Here is an 11093-nt window from a genome sequence, read left to right as displayed (position 1 = left end):
ACAAAACGATTAAGGTAAAAGAAATGAAAATAGAGCTATATCATGTTAACAATCTACTATTTCATTTTATTCTTGCCATAAAGTAGAAATTACATACTTGTTTCATTTCACTTTATATTATTGATATATATGTGTTAATAGAATTGAACGTGACTAACATTATTTATATGTTCCAATAAATATAAAGTAATTAAACTATAAAATTATTGCTTGTCAATTCATTTCTCACAGTTCTTCAAAATGCCTTAAAGATATGTTTTGATCCAGGAAGTCCATGAATATTATAAGTATGTCATTAGTGCATAGCTAGTTTGATGACTTTGAGGTCCTCTAAGAGTTGAGCACGGAAGGAAATAGTTATTTTATCACTGCAATATACTTAAACTATTTAAGATGCCCAAGAGCACAAGTAATCTACAAACAATGAGCATATGATATGTACTGCCATAAATAAAATGATTATAATGATACATACCTTAATAAAATATGGCTCAACTTAGCGGGAGTTAAGAATAAAATTAGAGCTTCGTGCTGATAACGTGTTATAAAATAAAAGCAATGCAGTAAAATGTAAATAAGAAGAGATAAAAAGAAGGAAGAAGTCTTTTCTTCTTTCACTTTGGTGTATCTTTCCATTGCAATTACATAGTCTTTTATAGGCATAAAAAGTAAAGATGATGAACATAAAGTAGGAGCTTTAATCTTTAAATTATTCACAACATGAACATTCAATGTACAAACTATGATATTCACAACATGAGCATCCAATTTAGCATCCAATGTACTAATTATTTATAACATAGCTCAATATATTATTTATAGCCAAGCCGAAAAAAGACAAACTCAAACTAAACACGCTCTTCGAAAATTGTGATAGCTCCTTCTTTTTAGGGAAAAAATTCAATAATATATATTAAGCTAGCGTTTGGACATAAATTTAGTTAAAAATTAAAAAAATAAGTTTTTGACTATAAGATTAAAAATAATTTTTGAAAATTAAAATTATATTTGAACATACATTTTACTTGAAAAGCGAAAACTAACTTTAGGTGCCATTTCGACATACTAGAAAAGAAAAGGACATGACTCCTCGATTTACTCTTTCAACAACAAAGCCACCTACACGCCAACAAAACATTTACAACACTATAACAATAACCCGTTAAATGTCATTTAAGTATTTGTTTATGTTTTATTAGTGGATCATTTTTCGCATCATTTTCCATTTTCAACTATGAAAACAATTCAGAGTGATATCCTATTTCTTAAACTTCTATAATTATTCCTACTATATTTTTTAATATGAAATCCCCCCCCCCCCTCACCACCAAACTCCCCCTCCTATGTGTACATGTTCTTTGTAAACTAACCTCAACCCCTTTCTCTTTGGGGAGGTTTTCGTGGTTCTCCACCTCTAACTTCTCACTTTTTCTCTTTCCCTTCTTGGCCTAATTTTTCTTCTTCAACTCTCTTTGTACCATCTCATTTGCCACCTATCTTACCTTCTTTCTCTTTCTCCTTTTTTTCCCTTTTCATTTCTCATATTTTCTAATTGATCCATCACCTCTCTAGACCTTTCTTCTTCATTCAAACTATATTGTTTTTGCATGGTTGCTTTTTTAGTTATAACATGTTTATTATACCTACAATGCTTCAACAAAGATAATGATGGCCAATGCAGCAGCAAGTTGAGAAGAATTAACAGCTTTTATATAAAAAGGTATTTTACTCAATCCCTTCCACATTTTCAAATTTGGTTTTTCTTTTGTACATTTCAATCCCAAAACAGAAACAAGAACAATGATTCAATCTTTGCATTATGCAAATTTGGTTCTGTATATTGAAAAGTGTAAATGTCAAATTTTTATTTATTGTGTACAATTTGTTTGTATTTTTTGTTAGGCAAAGGAATTGGTTCTTCACATTTGTGTGGTGCTTCTATCTGTGTTCTGTTTCATATCTGAGCAGAGGGTTATTGTTGCCTTGGAGTTTTGCTCACTCTTCTATGGGAACCAAAATGAAGGGGATCTACAAATATATCTCTAATATTTTTGGTAATTGCCTTTTTTTCTTTAGCCCCATATATTTCTATGGGTTTTTTTTCCCTTTCATTTTGAGTTAATATTTTGACTGGGGGTAAAATTGGGTTCTGATTACAGTTGTGAAGGAGAGGGAGATAGAGATAGGATATCCAACTGATGTAAAGCATGTGGCACATATTGGTTGGGATGGACAATCAGGCAATGCCCCCAGTTGGGTATGTCTTAATTTCTTCATCATTCTTTGGTCCACATTTTGTTTGAAATGCTTTCTTCTTTTTCTCATGACTAATATTTTGTTGTTTGTTTTGGTTATTTTTGGAACTTTATAGATGACTGAATTCAAGACTGGGCCTGATTTTGCAGCAACTTCTATTGGTAATTCTGGTTCTGCACATTCTCCATGGGCATCTCAAGGTTAATATTTTTTTGCTTCTAAAAATCCCTCCCTTTCCCTCTTGTGTGCTCCTTTCACTACCAAACATCTATGTGACAATCCAAGAATAATGACCAAAAGATATGTTACGACCTATGTTGCACGGACTCTTCAAAATAGTTGCCGCACCCGTGTCAGAAACTCAAAAATGCACTACCTTTGGAAGATCTGGCACACACCCATTGACATTTTTGGAGAGTTGTAACATAGGTTACAACACTATATGATTTTTTAATCTATTGAGTAGTTGGAATCATTTTGAAATAATCAGAAAGAAAGAACAAAAATAAAACAAGTGAAGTGTCTGATATGTTGCTTTAAAACATGTGCAGTGTCCATAATCAGACAATGGCAGTAGGGTTTTGTCACGGGTTGAGTTGTAATTGAAATATGATAAGCTTGTCCTATGTTTTGTACTAATGTGTAGAGAAATCTATTAAAAAGGACAGGGCAGTTCTTTCATTTTGTTTTTATTTTTTAATTTTAAATGGTCTGTATTTCATAGGGGAATGTAAATTTATAGTATGTTTTAAATGTGTAAGATTGCAACTGACATAATTTCAAGTGTCATTTGAAATGAATTAATCTAAAATAAGGATTGAAATGAAATGATAATTTAGTTTGCATTTCAAATCCAGTTTCTATTAGGTAAATCTAAGTAGGTGCAAAAACTTTAAGTTACACAGGGCCAAATCCCTCCATCCAAAGGGACCCTAAAAGATTCTTTGCCTCAAGCCAGGGAAAGCTTTGGTCTTTTTTAACTTGGCACCAGAAAGGGACAGTTTTTATGTGCTTTTTTAGAATAATGTTAGCTGTTAGCTACCAAGTTACACCCTAATTTAGTAATTTCATAACATCTTGATACCAAACAATCCTCTGTGAAAAGGTTAGAAAAGAATATATATATATATATATATATATATATATATATATATATATATATCTTTGTAAATTATTCTTTGAGTCAGAATCATGGAACAGAGAAATCTTTCAATTGACTAAACAAGCATTTCACCCCAATTAAGCTTTCATCTTAGTTCTCATTGAAGCTAAGCTAATCCAAGTTTCATTAAAAAGTCTGTGTTTTTTATCTCTTGGAGCAAGAAAGCAAGCAACTAGTTCTTCTAATATTTACGGCGCACTCCTTTGACTTACCATTATCACTTATTTTGACATGAGACATTCAGTGTGATAGGGAAGTGCAAGTTTCTTGATATATCTTGAAACAACTTTGACGCGAAAAATTTTCTATTTCAAACACTGACGTGCGGTCTGTTTATAGATCATTCAAGTTGGTTGTGTCGCTCTTTGTTTATATCTTTGAGTGAGAACTCTTATAATAAATGCCAAAAATGAGAAACGTATTACTTGAAGTGCCCCCCGTAAATGAACGTTTAACATATCATGTGATGGACTGATTTCTAATGCCAACTTCTGGATGTATTGATATGAGTTAATTCACGAAATTTTGTTATAGTAGATGTACCAATCCTGATTTTTGGTAGAAACTTAGGTGTTGTTTCTTGTGTGAAATTTATGCTTTTTTCCGCATCTTCTTGACAGATTACACAGAGTCAATGAGACAGCAACCAGCATCTGAGCTTTACAGGGACGTAGCACCTCCTAAGAAACAGAAGCGGAGGAAGGCCAAGTCAACATCCTCTCCCAGGTCAGGTTCATCATCCTCATCAAGGTCATCACGAGTGGAGAAATCCAAGGCTAAATTCGTCGAAGGCAATGCTAAACCAGTGAACATAGAAGTGGCTTAATTTTACAAACTTGTAGCTCAAAATTGCAGAGAAAATTCTGTCATTGCTTAGCTATTGAAGTTGTTTATAGTCCTCATGAAAGGATTGAAGAGAAAGGCGAGGAGGGTATAGAAACTTGCGTAGATGTAGAGATTGTCACACTGAAAATGTTATTAAGAATTACGGAAGAAAACTAAAAAGTAGGAGGGCATAGAGATGTGAAACAGAAGGTGAAAAATCTAACTCCTAAAACCAGGATAATGTTTTGGGAGAATTATAAATTCTTTTTCCTCTTTTTTTTTTCAATTTATTTTTCTACTAGTTTTATCTTTCCTCTTCTTGGAACTAAGACGAGGAAGGATCGTGTAAAGAGTTGAATCATTTAGCCTGTTGGTTGAAGATTGTGCTAATGCTAATTATTTGATTTGAACAAACTCCAGGGATTCTTTCATACTCTTGGTGATGGATAAGCTATTGTTTGGACCTCAATGTCTCTAATAGAATGTTGCAGGCTTCCTTATAAATCAAAAAGAAAAAGAAAAAAAAAGAATGTTATAGGATTATATAATCTGAAAATTTTGGATTTGATCACATATACTATTAGTACCAACTGAATGAAGCAGCTAATATACTGCAGATTGAAGTCCCTCAATTTGTATAACTACTAAATAAGTTTCACATACCTTTGATGAGTAGAGTGGAGAATTGGACATTTTATTTTGTAACCTAAAGGAGTTACCCAAAGGAGTTCATGCCCCTTTGCATAAAATCATCTAACAACAATATACTTAGTGCGTACAGAGTGCTCGGCACAGGCTGTAGCGGTTGCGGGTTTTCCTGAGTTTCCAAAAAAAAAATATGGCCTGCCCCTGATTCTCCTTTTATTATCACCTAATAGGAAGTGACTTTTTTTCCGTAAATCTTTCATTTTTGTTTATTTTTCGCTCTAGTTTTTTTAAGAATCCAACTGGAAAAGGGTAAGAGAAACATAATTTCGACACTTATTCAATATCATTATCTCATGACGAAGTCAATTCTTAATATGATTTAGGCCTAATTCCAACAACAAAGAAGTTAAAACTCGTACCTTTCACTGTCAGCAGATCTGATTAGTTTTAGACAATTAAAAAAATCAAGGATGGAGGAAAAAAAACAGAAACGAAATTAAGGGCTGTATATTTTATGTAAGAATCAATACTGCTAAGTGATATAAGGGAAAAATAGTCAAGTTATTTATAACCAAAATACAAAAAAAAAAAAAAAAAAAAAATCAGAAAGTAAAAGGATTGAATAACCGTTGGTAGTTTGGTCCCGCCATTTCAGTCGTAGCTTACATGGAGGAAAAACTTTCATCTGACTAAGTCTTCACTTAATTCAAGATTATCATCCCAAATGTCTCTTTCTCCTCTCTTTTTCCCCCTTTTTTTCTCCTTGTTTCCCAAATCTTGAAATCTGATTGACACTTTTGAAAGTTGGAAAAACAGAATGAAGATGGTCTCAAAAACCACAATCTTTTACATAATCTTGTTTTCTGTCACTATTAAGGCACAAGATTATGATGGTAATTCACCACCTGCACCTCCCCCTGCAGAAAATGAATGCAATGGAATTTTCTTATCCTATGTATTCATCTCTAGAACCAAAGAGCTTCCCCACTTAAAGAATGCAAGTGCACAAGCCTGGGCCTTTAAAGCTATGGCAACAGTACTTAATGCTGGTATATATGAGCTCAAGAACTGGAAAATCTTCATCGGGTTTCAAAATCGCGAACTTTTAGTCTCAGCTAGTAATGCTGTGTTAGTAAATGGTGATGATTTCCCAGCTCCTGTTGGTAATGGAACTTACTTAGCTGGCTATCCTCAGACAGATTTGAAAACGTCGATTGATACTGCTGGTGATTATACACAAATTCAAGCCGAGATTGAGTTAACAGGTACTCAGTTTGGAATCAGGCCACCGGGTTATCCCATGCCTAAAACTATTAAGCTTGTCAATGATGGATACAAATGTCCAGCAGCAATTCGAAAATGTAAGTACGAAATTAGCTATGTGAATGAACATTTTTGTTTGTTTGAATTTTGAATCTTCAATTTTGTTTGTTGTGTGACAGCAACGACACTGCACGTTTGCTGTGTGAAAGATCCAAAATTTAAGGCGAAGAATTTCACAACCAAGTATTTCCCACGCCAAAATGGTGATCTTTTGATCTCTTATGATGTTATGCAAGCCTATCCGAATAACTATCAAGCGCAAGTGACTATACAAAATAATAATCCTTTGGGACGCCTTGATCAGTGGAACTTAACTTGGGAATGGATGCGAGGAGAATTCATCTACTCAATGAGGGGTGCATATACTCGCAAAAAGGACTACTCGGATTGTGTCTATGGTGCTGCAGGACAGTACTATCAAGATTTTGATTTTTCTAAAGTACTGAACTGTGAAAAGAAGCCAACTATAGCTGATTTGCCTCCGGATAGAGCTCAAGATAAAGATGTTGGGATGTTACCATTCTGCTGCAGAAATGGTAGCATCATGCCGAGTGTAATGAATGAAAGCAATTCAAAGTCTGTGTTTCAGTTACAGGTATATAAGCTTCCACCAGATTTGAATCTAACAGCTCTTTACCCTCCTGAGAAATGGAAAATCAACGGTGTTCTTAATCCGGATTATAAATGTGGACAAGCCTTAAGAGTAGACGAGACACAATTCTCGGATCCAAGTGGACTTCAAGCTACTGTCACAGCTATTGCAAGTTGGCAAGTAGTCTGCAATATTACCAAGCCAAAGGAAAGAGCCAACCGGTGCTGTGTTTCGTACACTGCCTATTACAATGACTCTGTTATACCCTGCGGCACTTGTGCATGTGGCTGTGATAGTTCTGTTAAATGCAATCAAAAAGCACCAGCACTTCTTCTTCCCCCAGAAACACTGCTGGTTCCATTCGCAAACAGAACAGAGAAATCCGTGTATTGGGCTAAACTAAAGAACTATCATGTTCCTAGGCCTTTACCTTGTGGTGACAACTGCGGAGTTAGCATAAATTGGCATGTTGATTCAAACTATAAAACAGGATGGACTGCTCGGATTACTATATTCAATTGGGAAGAAATCAATTTCGTGGACTGGTTCGTTGGAGTCCAGTTCAAGAAAACTGGTTCTGGCTTTGCGCAAGCTTACTCTTTCAATGGAACTTTACTTCGAAATATGAATGACACAGTTTTCTTGACAGGATTACCTGGTTTAAATTACTTGATAGCAGAAACAGATGGACAAAAACCTGGAGACCCTAGAGTACCTGGAAAACAACAATCCGTCCTTAAATTTGAGAAGAAACGTTTAGGAGTTATTGATATAGTAAATGGGGATGGATTTCCAACTAAGTTGCTATTCAATGGGGAAGAATGTGCACTTCCCACTCATCTCTTGACAGCGGATGGAAGAAAACGGCGTGTAAATTCTTGGCTAATCGCCATCATAACGTTGTTAACCTTCTTGCTGATTCTAAAAGACCTGCAATGATTGAAAGCTGATCATGGTTTTGGCTGTACATTTCAAGGAAATGGAAGGAGATTCTCAAGTGAAACTTAGAACTGACAGTCTATCTTTGGAAATTTTCCGTTTCTAACCTCACATTAGTATACCACCATATTCAAATATGATAAATGGATTGATATTCTCAGTGTTAAGAACACTAGAGTCACGAATTGCAGAGTGATTCTTGAGGCTGCTGGAAATTAATGCAAATTGAAGGACTGCTAAGGGAAAATGAAGAAAGAACTGAGTTGCTTCATCCAAGAGCATGATCTAATTTGTGTCAAATTTGAAGATCATAAGCAGGCCAAGTTGTATTGGTACCCTTATATTTGTTCCTTCCTAGTCTCAATTGTGTTCAGTGCTTGGATTTTAAGGATCAAAGCTTCTCCTAAAAGAGAGTTTTCAGTTTGTAAGCTAAGCTCCATCTATCATATGCCTTTTTCCAGATTGTGTGAGCAAGATTTTCTTATTTCATGGCAAAGGTAAACTTTTTTTTGAAAAGGAAGTTTGTAATATAAAATGTAAGTAACGTTTCTCTTAACCAAAATAGCAACAAACAAACAAAAAAAAGGAGACAAACAAAATTGTACTTCATCAGTTAACTTATGTAGTTGATGCTAATGGGCTAATTCAATTAAGAAGAGGTTTTTTTCACTTTTAGCACGCGCCAGAAATTATTTACATTTGGTCGCTCATGTACAGAAGATGAAGGTAGCAGAGATGAGGATGTTGAGATGGATGTGGGGTACACCAGGTTAGATAGGATCAGAAATGAGGTTATTCGCGACAAGGTGGGTGTGGTCCCTATTGAGGACAAGATGCGGGAAACGCGGCTTAGGTGGTTTGGTCACGTGAGGAGGAGGAGCACAGACGCCCCGGTGAGGAGGTGTGAGAGGAGTAAAGGTAGGCCTAAGAAGAGGTGGGGAGAGGTGATTAGGCAAGACATGGCGCAACTTCAGCTAACCGAGGACATGACCCTTGATAGGAAGGTATGAAGGTCGAGGATTAGGGTAGTAAAGTAGGTAGTCTAGAGTGTTCATAACAGTAGTATTGGCACACAGTCTTGCTTTCTGTTGGTAATAGGTTTTTATGACTAACCGTTGTTTTCTTTCATTGTTGATCACCTTATTATCTTGTTGTTTTTATTCTGCTTTTGTATGGATTTTTGGTACTATCCTTCTTATCTATATTTTCATTAATTTGGTGCTTATGCTTTCTTGAGCGGAGGATCTATTAGAAACAACCTCTCTATCCTCACAATGTAGGGATAAGGTCTGCGTACACACTACCCTCCTCAGACCCCATGGTATGGGATAATACTGGGTATATTGTTGTTGTTAGAAGCCGAAAAAGTGTATAATTTTTGTATATAACATACAGAATGCATATATACAAAAAAAAATATACAAACAATATACATTGTTTGGCTATTATTCTGAGAGCGGCTACACGGTGTAATTTTTCCATTAAGAAGACTAAAGTCCAAAAACACAGTTTGGGCTTATTCTCTGGCCGGTCCAGGCTCGCATTAGACACAATCCGATGGGAGTGGAGTGAAATTTAAAAATAGCCAGATTTACAAGTGGTAATTGAAAAATAGCCACAGTTTCAAAAGTAATCGAATTTTAGCCACTTTTTATGTAAAGATAAATCTAAACGAAAACATTGTTCAAAATCCGAAAATAATTCCAGCACAATATACTAGAGTTCGAATTTTTTACATGTGAACTTCCAGCATAATATACTAGAGTTCCAGCATAATATACTGGTCCATCATAATATACTAGAAACATATACATAGGTGCTCCAATATCTAGTATATTGTGCTGGAACTTTCCGTGTGCTGAGTTCCACTTTAATATGCTGGAAGTTCATACATAGGTGCACCAATATCTAGTATATTATGCTGGAACTTTCCGTGGTGCAGCAAAATAGTGATTATTTTTCAATGACTTTACAAACGCTGGCTATTTTTCAATTACCAGTCCGAAAACTGACTAGCCCGTGCTATTTTTACACTAAAAACAAAATTGTACTTCATCAGTTAACTTATGTAGTTGGTGCTAATGGGCTAATTCAATGAAGAAGACTAAAGTCCAAAAACATAGGTTGGGCCTTTTCTCTGGCCAGTCCAGGCCCGCATTAGACACAATCCGGTGGGAGTTGTATCTTGTTGCATTTATGCTTGTGAGAGGGCAACATGACCATTGACCAACTATCTTAATGAAAATATAGTTGAAAAAAATAAAAAATAAAAATGCCCTACATACATTTTTCAAAAATAAAACATATCCCTGTTCAACAACACAACTATGCATTAAATAAATGAAGCTTTGCATTAATATTTTTAGTGATGATTTAATTAACACTTAGTTTGCGCTTGATCATTAATTATAATAAGCTTTATGTTTACCTTTCAACAACAAAGAAATGAAAGACATTGTTTCACAGTAAATATCAATGTAACACTCCAAATCTCGCAATTGTTGCTGTAGGAATTTAGATCGGATAGAAAAGAGGCTTTTGGAGGAGAGTTTAAGAGCCAAAGAATGAAGTTATGAAAACTCAAATGATTATTTTCTATCGTGGTGGATGGATATTCATGCGAATATAGTATCTTTTGCATAAATTTCTATATATATATTAAGAAATTTATTAAATTCAAAAATATTTGATTGTGAACATAATTACTATTGTATATTATCTTTGATGTTAATATAGGAATCTATAAACTACAAATATCTTCTGGTGAGATAGGCATTTATAGAAATCAGAGTATGAAAATAACTTCTGATCATCCTAAGTAGTCCTAATTAATAACAAAGTCAGCAGGCCACAAAAAGAATAAATGGGAAGGAAGGAAGGTTAATTTCAATATATAAGTATTTAAATATAATATATCCGAATTCCAAAGAAATGTGGTTGTGACTATGAAGTGCAGTTGGGATTTGGGAAAAAAGTAGGCAAAAGCTGATTTTAATTAATGCTACACATTCCAATTTCCATGCTTACTATGGGGAACTTTAATTTGAAGGTGACTTGCATACATTTCTCCGTTGGAAATGTCTTAATTGACATCTACTACAACTAATTATTTTAATGTACTCTATCATTAAATATACATTACCATTTTTTATTCACCACATAGCTATCCTTATTTTAAAATTTTCTTTTCACATAATTAATAGAGTGTAGGAAAGTCCGTTGGACACCAATGATTCAAAGGCAATAGGTGTTTGACTCAAAGCATATTGGAACCTTTTGGACAAATTAATTAAAAAAATGAAGGGGTAAATCTTAGTTAGACATAATAAGTTCCAGATTAATGAGCTA

The 11093-nt window shown here is 34.5% G+C and overlaps 2 protein-coding genes across 2 annotated transcripts; both read left to right on the top strand.

Moving 5' to 3' along the window:
* The first annotated feature begins 1373 nt into the window (after window positions 1–1373).
* LOC104219102 (CRIB domain-containing protein RIC10-like) lies at window positions 1374–4657 on the top strand. The gene is made up of 5 exons (XM_009769732.2): window positions 1374–1720; window positions 1903–2054; window positions 2160–2257; window positions 2372–2456; window positions 4039–4657. Exons 1-5 carry the CDS (start codon window positions 1608–1610, stop codon window positions 4242–4244), a joined length of 654 nt encoding a protein of 217 aa, XP_009768034.1. The 5' UTR covers window positions 1374–1607; the 3' UTR covers window positions 4245–4657.
* Window positions 4658–5597: 940 nt separating this feature from the next.
* Window positions 5598–8250, top strand: LOC104219101 (COBRA-like protein 10). The gene is made up of 2 exons (XM_009769731.2): window positions 5598–6252; window positions 6334–8250. The coding sequence occupies exons 1-2, from the start codon at window positions 5709–5711 to the stop codon at window positions 7743–7745; spliced, it is 1956 nt and encodes a 651-aa protein (XP_009768033.1). The 5' UTR covers window positions 5598–5708; the 3' UTR covers window positions 7746–8250.
* The last annotated feature ends 2843 nt before the right edge of the window (window positions 8251–11093 follow it).

Source organism: Nicotiana sylvestris, chromosome 2 (assembly GCF_000393655.2).
Source record: "Nicotiana sylvestris chromosome 2, ASM39365v2, whole genome shotgun sequence".
NCBI classification, from domain to species: domain Eukaryota; kingdom Viridiplantae; phylum Streptophyta; class Magnoliopsida; order Solanales; family Solanaceae; genus Nicotiana; species Nicotiana sylvestris.
This window is presented reverse-complemented; position numbering and strand designations above follow the sequence as displayed.

Excerpts from the sequence above, each read along its gene's own strand:
- LOC104219102 (XM_009769732.2), top strand. The coding sequence starts at position 1,608 with ATGGTTGCTTTTTTAGTTATAACATGTTTATTATACCTACAATGCTTC. Across the intron at positions 1,721-1,902 it reads AACAGCTTTTATATAAAAAG|GCAAAGGAATTGGTTCTTCA; the intron begins GTATTTTACTCA and ends ATTTTTTGTTAG. Across the intron at positions 2,055-2,159 it reads ATATATCTCTAATATTTTTG|TTGTGAAGGAGAGGGAGATA; the intron begins GTAATTGCCTTT and ends TTCTGATTACAG.
- LOC104219101 (XM_009769731.2), top strand. The coding sequence starts at position 5,709 with ATGAAGATGGTCTCAAAAACCACAATCTTTTACATAATCTTGTTTTCT. Across the intron at positions 6,253-6,333 it reads TCCAGCAGCAATTCGAAAAT|CAACGACACTGCACGTTTGC; the intron begins GTAAGTACGAAA and ends GTTGTGTGACAG.